Raw genomic sequence first — 20,675 nt, 5'->3', positions numbered from 1 at the left:
GCCTCAGAGAAAACGTCTTGAACCACATCCAAAACAGGAGGTATAGCCAAGGGCCTATGCTGTGGTAAAAACAAAAATTCCCTAAGCCTCTTCCTGGAATCTGAGAAATCCTGACCTTCCCATTTAAAATGCTCCCTCATGGAATGCAGGGTTTCTGAAAAAGAAAAATCCTCTGGAGGAGAAGCAGGAGGAGTGGAATCCTCTGCGTCTGAATCAGAATAAGGAGGAAAATCCTGAATGTCTTCAGCCGAAGACTCTGAGTAATCTGAAGCCTGCTCCAAACTTTCCATTTCTGGCTCCACCCTAGGCCTCTTATCAGGAGGGGGCATAGAACCCCTGATTAAAGTAATTAAATCTTCTGCCATTTTAAGCATATGTTTTTTAGGCACAGAACCTGCAGAGCTAGGACTGACACCTGTGGAAGGCAAACCAGGCCTGCCATTGGAGGGCACCTTAGAGACAGAAGGAGAAGGCCTAACCACCCTAGGAAAAGAAGGGAGAACAGTAACCTGAGAGGCCCCCTCAGCTTGACCTGACTCCTGAGAGGCCACATCTTGCAAAACCAACGTCTCCCCCTGAGACTCAGTTGAAACTTCGGCCGGATTAACCAAATCCACTGTAGTGTCTAAAGAACCGGCGTCCGGAACGGACGAGTCATCCTGTTTGGACTTTAAAGATTTATCTTTGCGCTTCTTCACGGTAGCGGGCGGAGGATCCGACGGCATATTGTAATTACACCGCTTACCGAAGACAAGCCTAGCACAATCTAGCCTACGTTTAATGGTGCGTTTATTAAACCTAGCACAAAAGCGACACCCTACTACGTCGTGCTCCGGTCCCAAACAAGGAATACAAAGAGAGTGGTAATCCCTATGCAGTATCTGTTTCCCACAAGAAATACAATTATTCACTTTTTCTGACATCCGGAAGTAACTGAGGCAAGAAAAAACAAAAATATTCTAACGGGTACTTAGCCCAACTTGGTTTCGGTCTGAAACTCAGAATACGAAAATTTCAGAACGCCGAATGGCACTTGCAAACGCTACTTTTGCTTCGGACCATGCGGCAAAAAAGACTGAGGAAATGACGTCGGTCATGCGCTTTAATACCTTGACGCTCTGATGTCAGATCTGAGCGCCCATGACCGACGTACCAACCGAGGACAGCGGACTACCCATAAGTTATGACTGCAGCAATGTGAGATGAAGAACATGTTATTTTCTGAGATGGTGTTAGCCTTGATTTCTCTTTGTTGATTGTGTATCCCAGAGCATGCAATAGCCGTGTCACATATGTCAGATGTTCCAGAAGTATGTGTTTGCTGTCCGCTTGGATCAGGCAGTCGTCCAAATAAGGGTAAATTTGTATCTCTTGAAGTCTGCAGTAAGCAATCACTGATGCCAGGCACTTTGTGAATACTCTGGGCGCAGTAGATAAGCCAAAGGGCAATGCAGAGAATTGAAAGTGGATTGAACCTGCAAGAAATCTGAGGTATCTTCTGCAGCTTTGTCTGATTGGGACATGCAGGTATGCCTCCTTGAGGTCCAATGTTACCAGCCAAAACTCCTTGCCCAGCATGGGAAGAAGTTGCTGTAATGTGAGCAACTTGAATTTTGGTACGAGTAGAAATGTGTTTAGGATGGATAAGTCCAAAATGGGTCTCCAGTCGTTTCCTTTCCTTGGTACCAGAAAAAGTCTTGAATAAAAACCTTGACCTTGTTCGTGAGAAGGTACCTCTTGAATAGCTCTCATGCTTATGAGCTTTGAAATTTGTAGTTGTGCCTCTGCCCTTTGATTCTGTAGCAGGTTTGGCATGCCTCTCTCATTTTTGGAAGAGTGTGGAAATGAAATTTGTAGCCTCTGTTTATAATGTCCAGGATCCATTTGTCTGTTGTGACAATATGCCAATTGTTTTCAAATAATGCTAGCTTTCCTCCCAAAGGTGCTGCCAGCTGAGACGTACTTGGCATGGAAATGAGGGAGTCATTGGGTTTGCTTCCTGTATTGTTGTGCACTGTCCTCGCCACCTCTTGGCGCTGGAGTTTGCCATTGTCGTCCTCTATATGATCCTTGTGATTGCCCTCTGCCCCTTGTGCGTCTGTATCTACCTCTTTGGGGCTTGTCAGTGGCTGGAAAGGACCAGTTTTTTGAAGGCCAATTTCTGCTAAAACGTGGTGGTTGGACCTGGAAAAAGGTTTTGACAGTTTGCATGGATTTGGCTTTTTCTTCCATTTTCTGTAGTATCTCCTCAGCATTAGTACCAAACAGCACATCCTTTTGTAAAGGAGCATCTAGAAGTTTAGCTTTCACATGATCAGGCAAGTTTTGTTCTCCAAGCCAAGCATGTCAGCGAATGACTGATCCCGTAGCAGCCGCTCTACTTGAAGCCTCTAGGGCATCATAACCACATTGTAAAGTGTGTTTACCCACTTGCTCTGCACTATGCATCATATCCTGTAACTCCTTTAAATCTGGTTGTTCAGGTTGAGACATTTTGTTCCTTAATTGTGATAACAGGAACTGTTGATATTTAAGCATATGAAACTGACAATTTAAGGCCCTCATGGCTAGGGTGGCCGAGGTATATACCTTTTTACCCCACCTTTCTAAAGATCTTGATTCCCTTTCTGAAGGAAGTGGATTCTTGGCAGTGGAGGCCTTCAATCCCTTGGGGCCTTGTGAAATGGTTTCAGGGTCAGCATTATGGCTTTTGAAGAGAAATTGGTGAGAGCTGGGTACTCTGTAATACCTATCAGGTTTGACTGGTGCAGGAGGCAGAGAATCCGGGTTAAGACAAGCCTCCGAATAGACATCAAGTATGTCCAAAACGGGGGGGAATCGCCAGAGGTCTGTGTTGAGGTAACAAAAGAAATTCCCCAAGTCTTTTCTTGGAATCTGAAAAGTCTTGGCCTTCCCAATGGAAGTGTTCCCTCAAGGTGTGCAAGGTTTCCCCAAAGGAAAAATCCTCAGGAGGGGATACAGAAGGGATGGACTGTTCTGCATCCGAATCCTCAAAAGGAGAGTAAGAGTGTTCCTCTGCATCAGAATGTTCTGATAAAATGGATCCCTGATCAGAAGAGGGGGAATCTTCCTCCACTCTAGGTCTCTTGTCTGGAGGGGGTTGAGAACCTCTGATAAGAGTAATTAAATCCTCAGCCATTTTAAGCATCTGTTTTTTAGGCATGGGACCTGGAGATGGGCCCTGTGCAACAGGCCTCGTGGGATGCCTGGCTGCTTTGGATTTTGTAAAGGCCTTAATTGAAAAAGAAGATGAGGGCCTAAAGACACCATGGGTGGAGGTGGACCTGTCCACATTAGTAGGCTCAACATTAGCAAAGGCTTCGATGGTTGTAGTCTGGGAAAGGGCCGAGGTCCCAGCGGTCTCGGGTACAGAGGACATCGCCAAAGGAGTGTCGTCGGTAGTCAGGGACTGCAAAGGCGTCTCGCTGAGAACCGGACCACATGTAGCCTGTTTTGGCGTGGTGTCGGCGGGGACCGCGGGCCTCGCGTGTCGGTCCTTTTCCTTGCGTTTTTTGGACAAAACGGTAGTCGGAGTGTCCAATGACATTTTATAATCAAAAGCTTTACCAAAGTAGTGTTGGGCGAACTCCGCCAGACGCTTAATAGTGCGTTTATTGAAGGTAGCGCAAAAGCGACAGCCCGAGACGTCGTGGTCTGGGCCCAAACAAGGTATACAGAGGGAATGGAAATCCTTATGCGGTATTTGCTTCCCACAAGAAATACAATTATTAACTTTTTCTGACATCGGTCTGAGGCAAGAAAAGTTTCCCCAACGGAGTACTTGGCTTTAATGAAGACTTCGGTTCCCAAAATTTTCGTAATTCAGGAGCTGGCTGACCGGCACTTGTGAACTGCTTCTGCTTCGGGCACCGCGCGGCAAAAAAGACTGAAGAACATGGCGTCGGCTGTGTCTTATATACTCTGGCCTCACTGACGTCAGAAGAGAGAGCGACAACAGACGCCGGACTAAGACTTTGGAATTCGGCCGACCGAGGGACCGCCTGACGGCAGAAAACCCATCTGTGATTACTGCAGCTGTATGCACGATGAACATCAGAAGAAATAGAAACCTGATCTGAAGATTCATAATCAGCGTCTTGCCTAGGCCTCTTATCAGGGGGAGGGTTGGGACCCCTGATCAAGGTAATTAAGTCTTCAGCCATTTTGATCATCTGTTTTTTGGGCACAGAGGCCTGAGCACGTGGCTCATGCCTCGGTTTTTTAGCCTTAGCAGTTACTTTTGTCTTTGTTTTTGAAGCTGGCGTCGGTTTTATATAGAAATGTTGAGGCCTGAAAACACCCTCAGAAGCTGGCGTCTGCTCAGCAGCTCCTGACCCATCTGAGGGAGAGACATCCGCGGGTACAATACTCTGAGAATCTCGCGGCATGCCGGACTCCACATGGGTCTCGGTAGAGGCCTGCGATTCGGACGTAGCGGGTTATCAGGGGCTGCGAAAGCGCCTGAGTACCGGCAAACCGGCGAGTAGCTTAGGAGAAGGTTTGTCGTCTGTTTTGGACCTCGACGGTCTGTCTCGGTCCTTTTCTTTGCATTTTTTGTGAACTCCGGTAGTCGGACTGCTATCAGACGACATTTCACGGTAATTAAATCTGGATCCAAAATATTTTGAAGCAAAGATATACCAACGCTTAATAGTGCGTTGGTTAAATCTAGCATAAAACCGACAGCAAGGCACGTTATGATCTGGGCCTAGGCAAGGAATACAGTACAAATGAAAATCCTTATGAGGTATTTGCTTTCCACAAGTAATAGAATTATTAACTCTCACTGACATCGGTAAGGAGCAAGAAAAAGTTTCCCCAACAGGGTACTTAGCTTTAATTGAAGACTTCGGTTCTGAAACTCGAATGCGAAAATTTCATGAGTCGGCCGACTGGCACTTGCGAACTGCTTCTGCTTCGGGCACCGCGCGGCAAGAAAGACTAAAGAAAATGGCATTGGCTGCATGTTTTATACCCCTGACGACCTGACGTCATGGAAGAGGAGACAGCAACCAAAGCAAGACCCAAGACTGATATTCAGGCCGACTGAGGGCAACCTGCCAGCAGATTATCCAAATGTAATGACTGCAACAGTGAAACACGAAGAACATCTGTACTATGTTCTTCGTGTTTCACTGTTGCGGTCATCACATTTGGGTAGATTCCCAAAGCTAAGGATGGGAGGAGGAATTCAGGTAGCATTAGGACCAGCTATAAGGCCCTGCAAGACTGCAGTGGCAAAGCTAGCTCTGGATTTAGAGAAAATTGGCAAACGGTAATGCTTGGTGAAAGTATGTATAGAACTCCAGGTAGCAGCTTCTAGGCTGTCCCTGGTAGGGACACCTCTGAGAAAGGCTGTAGAGGTAGATGCAGCCCTGGTTCAATGGGGTCTGCTCCCCTGTGGGACAGGTTTTCCATGGTGCTTATAGCAGAAATGAATGCAATGGCCTATCCATTTAGAAATGGTTTGCTTTGAAATAGCCTTCCCCTCTGCCCCTGCAGCAAATGCCACCAGCAGTTGTTCAGATTTCCTTTGAGGTTTAGTCCTGTCCAAGTAAAATCTAAGTTGTCTGTGCACATCTAAAGAGTGCAGTATCTGTTCTCCCTTGTTCTGTGGATTAGGAAAGAAGGTTGGCAAATGAAGGACTGATTAAGAGTCACACTGGATAACACCTTGGGCATGAAGGAGGGATGGATTCTGAGGGACATCCTGTCCGCATGAAAGATGATGAAAGGCTCCACTGCCATAAGGGCCTGTAATTCAGATACCCTTCTTGCTGAAGTGATTGCTAAAAGGAGGGCTGTTTTCCAAGAAAGGAATTTTAAATTTGCACCAACAGCTGGCTCGAAAGGAGGAAGAGTGAGTTTCTCCAATCTAAAGTTAAGGTCCCAGACTGGAGTTAGGGGTCTCCTGGGTGGTCTTAACTTTTTGGCCCCTCTGAGGAACTACTCGAGCAGTGGATGAGCGAAGAGGGGAGATTCTGTGTTATAATGAGCTGAAATGGCTGAGGCATGAATTTTGATGGAGGAAAAAGAAAGGCCCTTGTGAAGTATCTCAGTTAAGTATTGTAGAATCTGAGGTAAGTTGGGCACTGCTGTGCTCATCCCTTGAGGTTGGTTCCAGGCACAGAATCTTTTCTATTTTTCAGCATAAGATTTTCTACTACTAGGCCTCCTTGCCTCTAAAATGATATCCATCACTGGTTTACTGAGGGATGGTAAATGAGAGATTAGTTAATTAGCCAGGCTGCTAGGTTCAAGGTTTGAAGCTAAGTGTGCAGGATCTGGTTCTCCTGCTGAGACAACAGGGTAGGTGTGAGGCAGGTGCCATGGGGCCAACAGTGACACTGCGCAAGAGAGGGCACCAGTGTTGGCGTGGCCAGTCTGGTGCAGTCAATATTGTTCTTGGTTTGTCCCGTTTGATCTTTAGTAGTACTTTTGGAGAGGAGAGGCAGAGAAGGAAAGGACATAGCATCCACTTTCCAAGCTTGTTTGTGGGGAGTCCTTGTGCAAAATTTGTCTAATTGGTAATTCTGGGGGGAAGCAAACAGGTCTATATCCGGGCTCCCCCATTTGTTTGTCAACATGTTGAAAGTCTTTGGATCCAGTTTCCACTCATGTGGGTCCATGAGTTTTCTGCTTAGTCCGTCTACCAGTGTATTTAGTTTTCCAGGCAGGAACTGAGCTTGTAGATGCACTTGGTAGCTCAAGGCTGTGTTCCACAGTGCCATCTGCAGAGAGGGTAAGAATGGGTACCCCCCTGCTTGTTTATGTACCACATAACAGTGGTGTTGTCCGTCTACCATTAATTGTCCTGGAAGAATGTGGTCCTTGAAGGCTGTCAGAGCATTCTGTACAGCTACCATTTCTTTTTGATTGATATGCAGGTGCAGTTGACTTGGGTTCCATTTACCCTGAATGCACTTCCCTGCCAGGTGAGCCCCCCATGCATAGTTTGATGCGTCTGTTAGGGTTTGGGCGGCAGGGGGTAGAGTGAATGGTAGTCCCTTGTTTTTGTGGCATGCCTCTGCCCACCAAAGGAACTCTAACCGTAGGCAACGTATGATAGGTTGACACCATAGGCTTTTTAGATACCATTGTAGTTTCCTCATATGCAGTCTTGCATATGGAATTAGAAGAATGCAGGAAGCCATGAACCCCAAGACTTGCAATATTTGCCTTGCAGATAGGGTTTTTGTGGCCACTAGTTTAAAGTAGGTTGTCAAATGAATTTGTTTCTTTGGCGTGAGGAAAGCCATCTGGGAAGTTGTATTCAAGCTTGCTCTCAGGAATATAATTTGTTGACAGGGTACCAGGTGAGATTTCTTTTCGTTTATGGTGTACCCCAGACAAGTTAGCACCCTTTGTACAAAAGCCAGATGATTCAAAAGTATGTCCTGGCTTTCTGCCTGAATTAGACAATCGTCCAAGTATGGGTATATTTGAATATTTCTTTGCCTGCAAAATGCAATGACTGGAGTTAGGCACTTTGTGAATACCCTGGGCGCAGTAGAGAAGCCAAAGGGCAGTGCAGAGAACTGATAGTGCATGTAGCCTGCTTTGAAGCGTAGGTATCTTCTGCAAGATTCCCTGATTGGGATGTGCAGGTATGCTTCTTTTAAATCGAGTGTTGCCAACCAGGCAACTTTGCCTAGCATAGGAAGCAACTGGTGAAGAGTTAGCATCTTGAATTTTGGAATCGCCAAAAAGGTGTTTAAAGTAGACAGGTCAAGGATAGGACGCCATGAATAGTCTTTTCTGGGTACCAGGAAAAGTCTTGAGTAGAAACCTTGTCCCTTTTCCTCTTCTGGTACAGTTTGAATAGCCTTTATGCTTAAGAGAGAGTACTTGCTTTTGAGCCTCTGCCCACTGATTTGGGGGTAGATCTGGCCAACCGTTTGGGGTTGGTAACGTGTGGAAGTGAAATCTGTATCCTTGGGAAACATTTAAAACCCATTTGTCCTGAGTTCCCAGTTTTTTGCATGTAGAGCAATCTTTCCCCCCAAAGGGGCAGTCAGTTGAGAAGTGCTTGGAAGTTTTAAAGTTAAGTCACTGAGACAGTTTACCACAGGGGGGAGTTTTACTACTCTCAAATTTGGAAGTGGGGTCCCCCCACTGCTTAGTCCTGTGCGTACCCTGGGACTGAAGCCTGGGTGCTCTTCTGGATCTGGGTTTGGACTGAGAAGGCCTGGAAGAGGCAGGAAAGGACCAGTTTTTAGTGGGCCAATGCCTACTAAATCTTGGACGCTGTACTTGTAAGAAATCTTTAACAGTTTGCATAGATTTAGCTTTTTCCTCCATCTTTTTAAGAACTTCTTCTGCCTTGTTGCCAAACAGCGGTCCGGATTTAAGGGAGCATCCAGAAATTTAGCTTTAACATGATCTGGCGAAGATTGCTCCTTAAGACAAGTATGCCTTCTAAGTACAGACCAAGTGACAGAAGCCCTGCAAGATGCCTCTAGTGAATCAAAACCACATTGCAAAGTATGTTTTCCAACCTGTTCAGCAGAATGCATTAAATTCTGTAAATCCTTATTTTCAGCGCAATCAGGAATCAACATCATTTTCTGTTTAAGCAATCCAATAATATGCTGCTGATACTTTAACATATGAAACTGGGAGTTTAAGGCCCTATTGGCCAAGGTATCAGAAGTGTATACCTTCTTACCCCATCCATCCAGCGCCCTGGAGTCTCTATCACAGGGGGTAGGATTTTTGGCAGTAGTAGCTTGGGTACCTGTGAAATGGTCTCAGAATCCGCAGTAGGATTTTTGAAAAGGAACTTGTGAGAGTCAGGAACCCTGTAATATCTATCAGGTTTTCTGGGAGCAGGAGGTAGAGAGTCAGGGGCCAAGCTAGATTCCAAAAAGGCATCATCAACAATGTCTAGTACAGGAGGGATAGCTAAAGGGCTGTGCCGGGGCAGGAGTAAGAAATCCACAAGCCTCTTTTTAGAATCAGAGAAATCCTGACTTTCCCAAAGAAAATGCTCCCCAAGAGTATGCAAGGTTTCACCAAAAGAAAAATCCTCTGGGAGGGAAGCAGAGGGAATACAGTCCTCAGCATCAAAATCCTCATAGGTAGATAAGGGTAAATCCTGGTCATTAGAGGAAACAGAAATTTCAGAATCCTGGTCAGAAGTATCGTATGTAAACTCTGTCCTAGGTCTCGGGGGGGGGGGGGGTTGGCTTCCCCTGACTCAAGTAATAAGGTCTTTAGCCATTCTTATCATTTGTTTTTTAGGCACACAGGCTTGACCATGCGGTCTGGGCATCGGTTTTCTAAGCATGGTTCGAGTTTTAGGCCTTGAAGAAGATGATGGCGTTGATTTAATATGCAAGTCAGTAGGCCTGAATACACCCTCAGAAATCAGTGTCTGCACAGTGGCTCCGGACCCATCCAAGGTAGAGATATCCACAGGTTCCACACTTGAAGCATCTCGCGGCATACTGGACTCCGAATGGGTCTCAGTAGAGGCCTGCAAATCTGAAGTAGCGGGTATCAGGGGATGCGAAAGCGCCTGAGTACTGGCGAACTGGCGACTGGCTTAGGAGAAGCGTTGTTGGCAGCTTTGGACCTAGGCAGTCTGTCTCTGTCTTTATCTTTGCGTTTTTTCGGAATGTCGGTAGTCAGATGGCTTACCGAAGACCTATCTGGATAATTGAACCAAGCACCAAAATATTTAGAAGTGAAAATATATCGACAACGGACAGTTCGTTGTTTAAATAAGGCACAAACCGACAGTGAGGTACATCGTGGTCAGGGCCTAGGCAAGGAATACAGTACGAATGAAAATCTTTGAGGCATTTGCTTTCCACAAGAAATGCAATTATTTACTTTTACTGACATTGGTTTAGAGCAAGAAAAAGTTTCCTCAATGGGGTACTTGGCTTCAAGTTGAAGACTTCGGTTCTGAAACTCAAAAACGAAAATTTCAGGAGTCGGCCGACCGGCACTTGCGAACTGCTTCTGCTTCGGGCACCACATGGCAAGAAAGACTGGTGTAATGGCATTGGCTGCATGTTTTATACCCCTGACTACCTGACGTCACGGAAGGAGAGACAGCAACTGACGCAGGACCCAAGATTTTGTTAATCAGGCTGACTGAGGGCTACTGCAAGCAGATAACCCTAATGTGATGACTGCAACAGTGAAACACGAACATCTAGACATTTAAGTGTTAGGCAACAAGGCATTAGTAAAGAAGTGTATACACACACACAAAGTCACAACAATATTATAAAAGATGGTAAAGGTCATTTGTACCTGTGGGCTTAACGCCCAGTATGAAACCTGATGGCTGACTCATGGGTGCTACTGCTGGTGCAGCTTGAGAACTTGCAAAGCTGAATCCTGAAACACAGAAGTCAGGCTCTCATTACCACACAGATGTTACTAACAAACACAATAAATATGAACACATATGCCTTACACTGTTTTACACTAAAACATACTGACATAGCATATAAATACAGAAAATAAACCAACTGTGGTGCAAAGTTGTTTATACCAGCTAAAAGGCAGTCTACATCAACATTTACTTTCAGATGTACTTTCTACTTTTGGCTGGAGGAATGGCAAGAAATCTGTAATGAACCACAACATACAAAAACATGTAAGGAAACAGGCAATTCCTTGGCCTACATACTTAAAGAGCACCCATCCGACAAGATATTAGGTGAGATGAAGTAGTCCAGTCTTAACATACTAACATACACACTGAAGTACTTCGTACAACCTGTAGCAATCCCAACTAGACCGACATTATTTGCCTTGTCATTATTTTGCACAATGTACATTTACATAGTAATGACTGATTACACATATGTACAGCAGTGTAACTTATGTTTTTGGAACCAAATACCCTACAACACAGACACTAAGAACACATCAGGTAATCTACAAGATTACCCTCCTTGACCGTCTTTTGGTTGGGTTCCTTCTCCCCAAACATCAAGATATGGCAACATTTTTTGTGGAAGCTCTCACACTCATGGATGCGCACATGATATTACAGCAACACATGACATGCTTCTTACACAAGCAAACCTAACCTGAGGGGTTGCCAGTTTGCCCCCTGCAACTAGCAAGCCTCTTCCTGTAAATAAACAGCAAAGATACACTGCTTACACTGTTAAGTCTATTAAGTGTACAGCTGTCTGACTTGCAAGGAACTTCCAACAGTTAAGACTGGATATGGAGGTGCAGCTCACCCACAGTGAAAAGCCAAGAAAATATGTGACTCGTTGAAGATGGTCTTCTCACTCAAACATAATAAATATACCTATTCTAACAATGAACATGAAAGAATACTTTGTTCTATATAGTACATACTGTCTTTTCAAACTACTGCTAGCATGATTATTAGCTGGAATAAAAAGCTGCAAAAATGATATGACATATAAAGGGTTAATGTACAATAGTGTAAAATGCTAAAAAATTTGAAAAACAGTAAGTGTGCTGGCAAGCATATATAGCCTAGTTAAATTTTGGCATTCATGTAAAAAAAAAAAAGTTATTGAGAAACAAAGTTTGTAAAATAGCTACGCAGATGGCAGCTGAAAGTACATCGAAGTAACTTCAAGCAAGATAGTGCTGGAACACTAAGTTTCAGATAATGCAAGACTGAATTTCCTGGACCACAGAATCAAGGACAAATCATAAATTAGAAGAACAAAGGAAATCTGTTATACAAAGAAAAAACTGTATTACATCAGACTTTGAGAAAAATACCAGACCTTCTGGTATAAACGTAACTATGCATAAACAGACTTTGGGAATTTGCTATAGAGAGCTGACAGCATATGTGTTGCGTATTTGTAGAACCAAAAGTCAAATGCAACAGAAATGTACTAACTAAAGCAGTTTACTGAAACAGTTTGCCTCCATGTATTTATTGTACTTAGTACAATCCAGTATCTAAAAGTAGCTGTTCATACTAAGAGTTAATATACTGTGATGTGCTTGCATGCAAATGTAAATAACAAGAAGGAACCAACAGGAAGGCAGTACAGAAATAATGTGGTGTGTATGCATGTAAATGCAACTAACAGCAAGATAAACAGAAAGACTTGCATAGAATTCACAGAATTCTTCAGAACGCACCCCCCTCATGAGTACTACGGTTGGGCTGAATCCCCAGCAGTAGCCTCACAGCAGAAGCTGGGGAACAACCCAAGTACAAAGCTTATCCTGAGTCTAAGCATCATGGTAGTAAAGCTCAACTCCAGTTCAAGACAATAATGCTTTCTCAAAGTCTGCACCAAAGACCGAATGCCTGTTGGAATGACATCTACAGTACTTCAGTGCTGGCTTCAGGAACAGAAAACCACTGCTCTCCTAACTGAATGGAGCTTCATAATAACATTCAATCTACTGTTTACCAACTGCATCATCTTTTCCAGATCAGGGTGCTCTCTACTTAGACAGGGTTTGTAGAGCAAAGTATAGATGTGTAGGTGCTTAGCATTACTGTACGTTTACATGCATGTATATATATGTCTTGGGATTCCTGTCTGCAGAAGTTTGACAGCTAACCTGAATACAAGAGCTTTTACTCTCCCTCTCCAAACTCAGAAAACTCCCTACACTAACAGTAACAAAGCTCCGGTGGTATACAAGGGATATAAGCTGGCACCATGTTCAGGACATTCTTGCCCTAAGCAGGTTTGGGAATACCTTCGTGCAGCCAGGAAACAGTCTAAGGATGTCTATGCCACATCAGAGAACACAAAGGGAGCCCCCCTCAAGCCTGCTATTGTAGAACAGATAACAACTTGAAGTGGAAAAACCTAATCCTTGGAAAGGGGAAGGAAAGTGACCAAGGTACCCAAATCCAACCAAAGCAAGAAAGAACATGAGAAGATGGAGGGACAGAACTGGTACTGCAGCAGTGAATATAGGTGAACTTTTACAACTATAAACAAGTGCTTATACAGATGCATGTTCTTCCTAATTCATGAAGTCAGCAGGTTCTATGGGATACAGGCAAAGGCAGTCTTAGCATTCTGCTTTCACAGAGTAAAGTACACCAGAAGAAAGAAAAGCAAAACCCTTAAAGAAATTACCTGCCCAGACAGTGTCAGGCCATAATCCTGTCATCCACAAGGCCAGGATCTAGGACGTTTGCTCGAATAAGCAAATATCCAAATCCATAATAACCAAACACACTAATGAAAACGCTTTTATCAAAAAAGCACTTTCGTTAAAGTGTGTTAAAAAAAAAAAAACACTACATTAACATTTTAGCTGTGTCCCCCACCCCCCCCTACTTTAATATTCTCCCTCCGAGACTGCACTACAGTGGGGAAAAGGGAATTTTCCCTTACCCACACCATAGTACAGCCTCGGCAACAGGCATACTTACGCAAAAGTGCTTCTTCTGTGAAAAGTACTTTCACGTAAGTATGCCCGGTCATTTCGGTTTTGGTTGTTTGCTCATTCGAGCAAACTTCCAGAACCCTAAGGCCATGACAGGAAGAAACAGTTCAACATGTACACTTTTACCAAGGAGGCTCAACATTAAGGCTACATCTGAAGAAAGATCACCTGTACAGATGAAAGATGGGAGAGCATATACTTTAGTCTACAGAGGCTTGACAACAGCTTTTCCTCAGAGATATCGGGCTGAGTGCCAGGCCTCCTTGCAGCCTTTACAACCTCTGAAAACCCAGCAGGAAGATTTGGTAATAGCAAGGAGTTCTAACAGTAATCAGATTTTGACATGCAATTGACAGTCACCCCAGCTATGAGGGACACCACTATCCAAGACATGGGGAAGCTTCCATTTTCCAGGAAACTGAGTGACTGAAAAACTGCTTTTCTCAGCCAACAGAGGACAATGTTTAGTTTTGGCCCTTTTTTCACCAATCTTTACTACAAAAGCACAGAATCTTCACAAATGGTGGGAAACTGCAAAAAACATCTCATTTGCCTCTGGCTGGAGAATGCTTTCAGTGCAGATTCCCTATATTCTACTGTAGGATAGCAAATCAGCTGGAGAACTGCAGTGTTTAACTGCTGAGAGTGATTTCCCTGGTCAATGGGCTCACTGCCAGTTGAACAATTTTTCTGTATGGGGGGAGGGGGGGCTGTGCGTGTTCATATTTCCTTTTCTGTTTAGAAACCATACAATGGAATGGCTGCTTGACTGAATAGCAGTCCATAGCAGCAGCTTTGTCCAAAAGGCTTTTAGTACACAGGACTGCCTATACCTCCAACTGGATGATCTGTAGTCCCATCTTCAATAGCAACACATGCCTTAAACCACAGGGAAGCTAAGATAGGCTTCCCACCCTACCAGCAAACCACTAGTCATCAAAACTTGTGAAGAATTTTGGCTATAAAATGCAAATCCTATCAAAAGCATGTGGGAACACACTACTAACTACAGGACCTGACAGATGTGCCGAACTGAAACATGGGGGCACTTGCTGGTTGTGCAACCACTGGCACCTTACAATTTATTGCAACATGTTTCCTGAAGAATGCAAATGTTACTATAACTGTGGCAGCTAGCAAGCCAACACAATGTAGCAAGATTCAGGAGTGGATCCAAGTTATGTCTTCATCAAGAAACCACTTCCTAGGCTTTTTTCCAGGCAGGAATGACTGGCACTGCTCTTTGCCCAGCTACTCCCCTAAGATGGCTATTCTTCAAAAAGCACACAAATCTGTCTCGTTCTAACCACACCACCAACAGTGTTGAGGAAAAAATAAAAACAAAGAAACTAGTTGTCTTTAAAAATATATATCTGTGATGAGCTCAGTCACAGTAATTTTCAAAAAATATGAAATTCAAGGAGTGCTCTAAAGCAACAAGCCTTTATTCCTCACAGACAAGTGATCCTCACTAAAGTACAGTTTTGTACCTACCATAAATGTAGATGTTCGAGTGTACACCCTGCTGCAGTCATCACACTTGGGTTATCTTGTAGTCAGGTGGTCCCGCAGTCGGCCTGAATTCCAAAGTCTTGACCCGGCGTCGGTTGCTGTCGCTTCTTCCCTGACGTCAGTGCGCCAGGGGTATATATAATGCATCAGACACCATTTTCTTCAGTTTTTCTTGCCCCAGATGTCAGGTGCCCCCAAAAAGGTGGTCAGTAATTAAAACCAATTTAAGAAATTTAGCACAAACACAAAATCCCTCCAGCTATAAGCAAATACATCAGGAAGGTATTGTAAAGGTTTAGCCAGTTAGATCAGAGGGGATGGAGGGAGGGTAACCTGGACTGCAGCAGGGTGTACACTCGAACATCTACATTTATGGTAGGTACAAAACTGTACTATATTCATCGTGTTACCCTGCTGCAGTCATCACACTTGGGTAGAATCCCAAAGCCAACGATGGGTGGAGGAGTCAAAGAGGGTTAGAGGAGGCCAGAAGGCCCTGCAGAACTGCAGTGGCGAAGCCAGCTCTAGTCTTAGAGTAAAGCGGTAAGTGGTAGTGTTTGGTGAAGGTGTGTACTGAACTCCAAGTTGCAGCTTCCAAAATCTCCTTGGTTGGAACCCCCCTGAGGAAGGCTGTAGATGCAGCTGTTGCCCTGGTAGAGTGGGGCCTTATGGTAGCAGGAACTGGTTTTCCATGATGGGTATAGCAAAAACTAATGCAATGTCCTATCCATTTGGAAATGGTTTGTTTTGATATAGCCTTCCCTTGCAAAGCTGTAGCATAGGATACAAAGAGCTGGTCAGATTTTCTGAAAACCTTAGTTTTATCCAAGTAGTAACAAAGTTGCCTGTAAATGTCCATGGAATGCAGGAGTCTTTCTCCTTTGTTCTGTGGATTTGGAAAGAAGGTGGGTAAGTGGATGGTTTGATTTAAGCCACACTGGATACCATCTTAGGCATGAAGGAAGGATTAGTTTGTACAGAAACTCTGTCTTGATGGAAAATGAGGAAAGGTTCCACTGCCATTAGTGCCTGCAGCTCTGAGACTCTTCTGGCTGAAGTTATTGCTAGCAGCAGGGCAGTCTTCCATGATATAAACTTTAGATCAGCAGAGAAAGCTGGTTCAAAGGGAGGTAGCGTAAGTTTTTCCAGAACAAAATTGAGGTCCCATGTTGGTGTAGGTGCTCTCCTGGGGGGTCTAATGTTTTTTGCCCCTCTGAGGAACTGCCTTAGAAGTGTATGTGAAAATAAGGGTGGATCCGTGTTGTAGTGGGCTAAAATAGCTGATGCATGGATTTTAATGGAAGAAAAAGAAAGTCCTTTGTGCAACATCTCAGTTAAATACTGTAGAATCTGAGGCATTTGTGGCTGAAGGGTATTTTGGCCTTTAGCTTGGTTCCAGGCGCAAAACCTTTTCCTTTTGTCCGAGTAGGCCTTCCTGGTGCTGGGCCCCCTAGCTTCCAGAATAACACCCATAACTGCTTGAGGAAGAGGAGCTGGCTGGATGCTTAGGTGATTTGCCATGCAGCCAAATTTAAGGTTTTGAGCTGGCTGTGTAGAATCTGATTGTTGTGCTGTGTGAGCAAATGGGCAATTTGTGGTAAAATCCAAGGTGGACCCTGGGTCATATTCCTTAATAGTGGATACCAGTGCTGGTGTGGCCAGTCTGGGGCTATGAGTATCAGTCGTGGTCTCTCCTTTCTGAATTTCAGAAGCACCTTTGTGAGAAGAGGCAATGGAGGGAAGGCATATACTGTCAGGTTTTCCAACTGAATGAGAGTGCGTCCACTTTCCAAGCTTGATGGTGAAGTGTCCTTGTACAAAATTGTGTTAGCTGATAGCTTTGGGGGCTGGCAAACAGGTCTATATCTGGGAGGCCCCATTTTTGAGTTATCATTGCAAATACTTGTGGATCCAGTTTCCACTCGTGGGGATCCATGAGGTTTCTGCTGAGGTCGTCTGCCAATGTGTTCTTTTTTCCTGGCAGGAATTGAGCTTGTAACTGAACTTGGTAAGCCAGTGCTGTGTTCCACAAGGTCACTGCTTGCCTGCATAGAGGGTAGGAGTGTGTACCCCCTTGTTTGTTGTACCACATTACTGTGGTGTTGTCCGTCCTTATTGTAAGTTGTCCTAGATGTAATAGGTTCTTGAAGGCTGTCAGAGCATTCTGTACAGCTAGCATCTCTTTTTGATTGATGTGCAGATTCCTTTGATCTTCAGTCCATATGCCTTGAACGCACTGTCCTACCATGTGTGCCCCCCAAGGCATAGTCTGATGCATCTTGTCATAGTTTGCCTGGCTGGGGGCAAGGTGAAAGGCTGACCCTTGTTGCGGTGACATGCCTGTGACCACCATAGAAACTCTTGTTGTAGGCAGGGAATGAGAGATATCATTGTGTCCAAGCTGTGGCTGTGTTGAGACCATACGCTTTTTAGGTACCACTGTAATTTCCTCATATGCAGCTTTGCAAATGGTATTAGTAGTATGCAAGATGCCATGAAGCCCAATGCCTGCAGAGTTTTTCTTGCAGGGAGTTGGGTCTTTGCTGCCATTGTTTTGAAATATTGAGTCAGTTGTAGTTTGTCTGGCGTCAGATAAGCCTTCTGGGCCATTGTATTCAAGCTGGCACCCAGGAATGTCATATTTTGTGAGGGTACTCGTTTTGATTTCTTTTCGTTTACTGTGTACCCCAGGCAACTTAGATGTTTTACAAAAGCCAGATGTTGTAAGAGGATGTCCTTGCTTTCTGCTTGGATGAGGCAGTCGTCCAGGTATGGGTATATTTGAATTCCTCTTTGTCTGCAGTATGCAATTACTGGTGCCAAGCATTTTGTGAAGACCCTGGGCGCAGTGGATAAGCCAAAGGGCAGTGCAGAGAATTGGTAATGGGTTGAACCTGCAATGAAACTTCTGTCTGATAGGGACATGCAGGTATGCCTCCTTGAGGTCCAACGTTACTAGCCATGCTTTCTTGCCCAACATGGGAAGAAGCTGCTGTAGTGTTAGCATCTTGAATTTGGGTACTTGTAAGAAGGTGTTTAGAATTGAAAGGTCCAGAAATGGTCTCCAGGCATTGTCCTTTCTGGGGACTAGAAAGAGTCTTGAGTAAAATCCTTGGCCTTGCTCCCGTGTAGGTACCAGCTGAATGGCTCTCATGTCCATGAGAGCTGTAAATTTGTTTTTGTGCCTCTGCCCATTGATTTTGTGGCAGGTTTGGCATTCCTATTTTCATTGGCAAGGTGTGGAAATGGAATCTGTATCCTCGTGAAATTATGTCTAGGACCCATTTGTCCTTTGTGACAATGTGCCAGTTGTCTGAAAAAAGTGCGAGTTTTTCTCCCAAGGGAGCTGCCAAGAGAGTGTTGCTTGGCCATATGAGGTGTAAGTCATTGAGTTTGCCTTCTAGTAGTTTGGGGCCTGTCTTCTCCTCCCTTCTGTGTTGCAGTGCCCCATTGTCGAGGTTTGTATTGGGCTTCTGGTTGCCCTCTGCCTCTTGGACGTCTGTATTTACCCCCTCTGTGGTCTGTCAGTAGCTAGAAAGGACCAATTTTTTGTTGGCCAATTTCTGCTGAAGCCAGGAGGCTGTACCTGTAGAAAATCTTTGACTGTCTGCATAGATTTTGCCTTAACCTCCATTTTCTTTAAGACTTCTTCTGCTTTAACTCCAAATAGGACATCCTGCTGTAAGGGAGCATCTAGAAGTTTGCTTTAACATGATCAGGTAGAGTTTGTTCCTTTATCCAAGCATGCCTACGTATAACAGACCCAGTGACAGCTGCTCTGCAGGAAGCCTCTAAAGAATCGAACCCACATTGCAAAGTATGTTTGCCCACCTGTTCAGTTGCATGCAACAGATTCTGCAGTTCTTTCAATTCAGACTGTTGAGGGAGTGTGCTCATTTTTTGTCTCAACTGAGACATTAGAAATTGCTGATATTTTAGCATGTGAAATTGACAATTTAGAGCTCTCAAAGCTAGAGTGGCTGAGGTGTAAACCTTTTTCCCCCACCTGTCTAGTGCTCTGGAGTCCCTTTCAGAGGGTGCAGGATTTTTTGCCATAGAAGCCTTAGCCCCTTTGGGACCCTGGGAGATAGTCTCTGGATCAGCAACAGGGATTTTATAAAGGACTTTGTGGGAGTCAGGCACTCTATAGTATCTGTCTGGTTTGGCTGGAGCAGGAGGCAGAGAATCTGGATTCAAACTAGATTCTAAGTAAACATCATCCACGATGTCTAAAACTGGGGGGGATGGCAAGAGGTCTGTGCTGGGGGAGTAAAAGAAACTCTCTGAGCCTTTTCTTTGAGTCAGAGTAGTCCTGACCTTCCCAGTGAAAATGTTCCCTCAGTGTGTAAAGTTTCCCCAAAGGAGTAGTCTTCAGGGGGAGAAGCTGAGGGAATGGAATCCTCAGCATCAGAATCTTCATAAGGGAGAAAAGAGTAATCTTGGTCCTCAGAGGAGCCTGAGGAAATAGACACTTGATCAGAGGAGGCATAATCTTCCTCTTGTCTAGGCCTTTTGTCGGGTGGGGGGGGGTTGGGAACCCCTGATTAAAGAGATCAAATCTTCCGCCATTTTAAGCATCTGTTTCTTAGGCATGGGGCCTTGAACTGGAGACTGAAGTGCAGTCTTTTTTCGTTTAATAGGAGTCTTAAGCTTAGGATACGTTTTTATGGTGAGCGTCATCGGTCTGAAGACGCCTTCAGAAACCGAAGGTGTTTCTGCAGCACCATCTCTTTCTGCAGTGTCGTCGGGTAGGGGCTATACAAAATGGCTGCGTCAGCCTAGCACTCTCCGCCAAAGGCTCCGAAGCAGTCTCAGGTTCCAAATCTGCAGTAGCCAGGGGCTACGTAGGAGCCTCACTGAAAACCGGTGAACCGGAGACCAGCCCAGCCGAGGCCTCGGAGTCTGGCTTGGGTCTAGGCTGCCTGTCCTTACCCTTGTGTTTTTTGTGCACGCCAGTAGTCTGTTGCTCCGATGGCATTGTGTAGTTAAATTTTCTACCGAAGTAGTGTCGTGCGAAATAAAAGCGTCTTTTTATAGTACACTTATTGAACCTAGCACAAAAACGACAACCAGTGACGTCGTGGTCTGGGCCTAGGCAAGGTATACAGTAAGAATGAAAATCCTTAGGAGGTATTTGCTTCCCACAAGAAATACAATTGTTAACTATTTTCTGACATCGGTCTGAGGCAAGAAAAGTTTCCCCAACAGGGTACTTAGCTTTATTGAAGACTTCGGATCTGAAATTCGACTTCGAAAATCTCAGGAGTCGGCCGACCAGCACTTGCGAACTGCTTCTGCTTCGGGCACCGCACGGCAAGAAAGACTGGAGAAAATGGCGTCGGATGCATTATATATACCCCTGGCGCACTGACATCAGGGAAAAGCGACAGCAACCGACGCCGGATCAAGACTTTGGAATTCAGGCCGACTGCGGGACTGCCTGATGACAAGATAACCCAAGTGTGATAACTGCAGCAGGGTAGCACGATGAACATCAAAAAAATCTGAATTTTTTTTTTTTTTTTTTTTTAACAATGTTAAACACATCAGTTTTTATATACTTAAAAGTAGGAGTGGAAATGTATGTAGTGTTTAATTTTAAACCAGCCTATTCAAGGCAAACAGTATAAACAGGGCTGCAAAAGTGCATTTTAGAACAAGTACCCACCCCTCACACTTCTTACCCAAATAAAATGCAGGGCAGTCACTGCACATGGCCCTATATACACTTTCAATATTACAGTTATCACCAGCTGAAGATT

At 44.6% G+C, this 20,675-nt stretch overlaps 1 protein-coding gene across 1 annotated transcript in view; it reads right to left on the bottom strand.

The window, feature by feature from the left end:
- The window catches only part of NUP62 (nucleoporin 62), a gene marked incomplete at its 5' end in the record, with an annotated part of 873,863 nt that overhangs the window by 771,272 nt on the left and 81,916 nt on the right, over positions 1–20,675 (bottom strand). The window contains one exon of the mRNA XM_044076211.1: positions 10,288–10,374. Coding sequence (XP_043932146.1) covers positions 10,288–10,374 — 87 coding nt within the window. The remainder of the gene's footprint in view (positions 1–10,287; positions 10,375–20,675) is intronic.

Source organism: Protopterus annectens, chromosome 7.part0, assembly GCF_019279795.1.
Source record: "Protopterus annectens isolate FY-2018-M chromosome 7.part0, PAN1.0, whole genome shotgun sequence".
Lineage (NCBI taxonomy): Eukaryota > Metazoa > Chordata > Ceratodontiformes > Protopteridae > Protopterus > Protopterus annectens.
The sequence above is the reverse complement of the archived record's forward strand: the minus strand, read 5'-3'. Positions and strand labels throughout refer to the sequence as shown.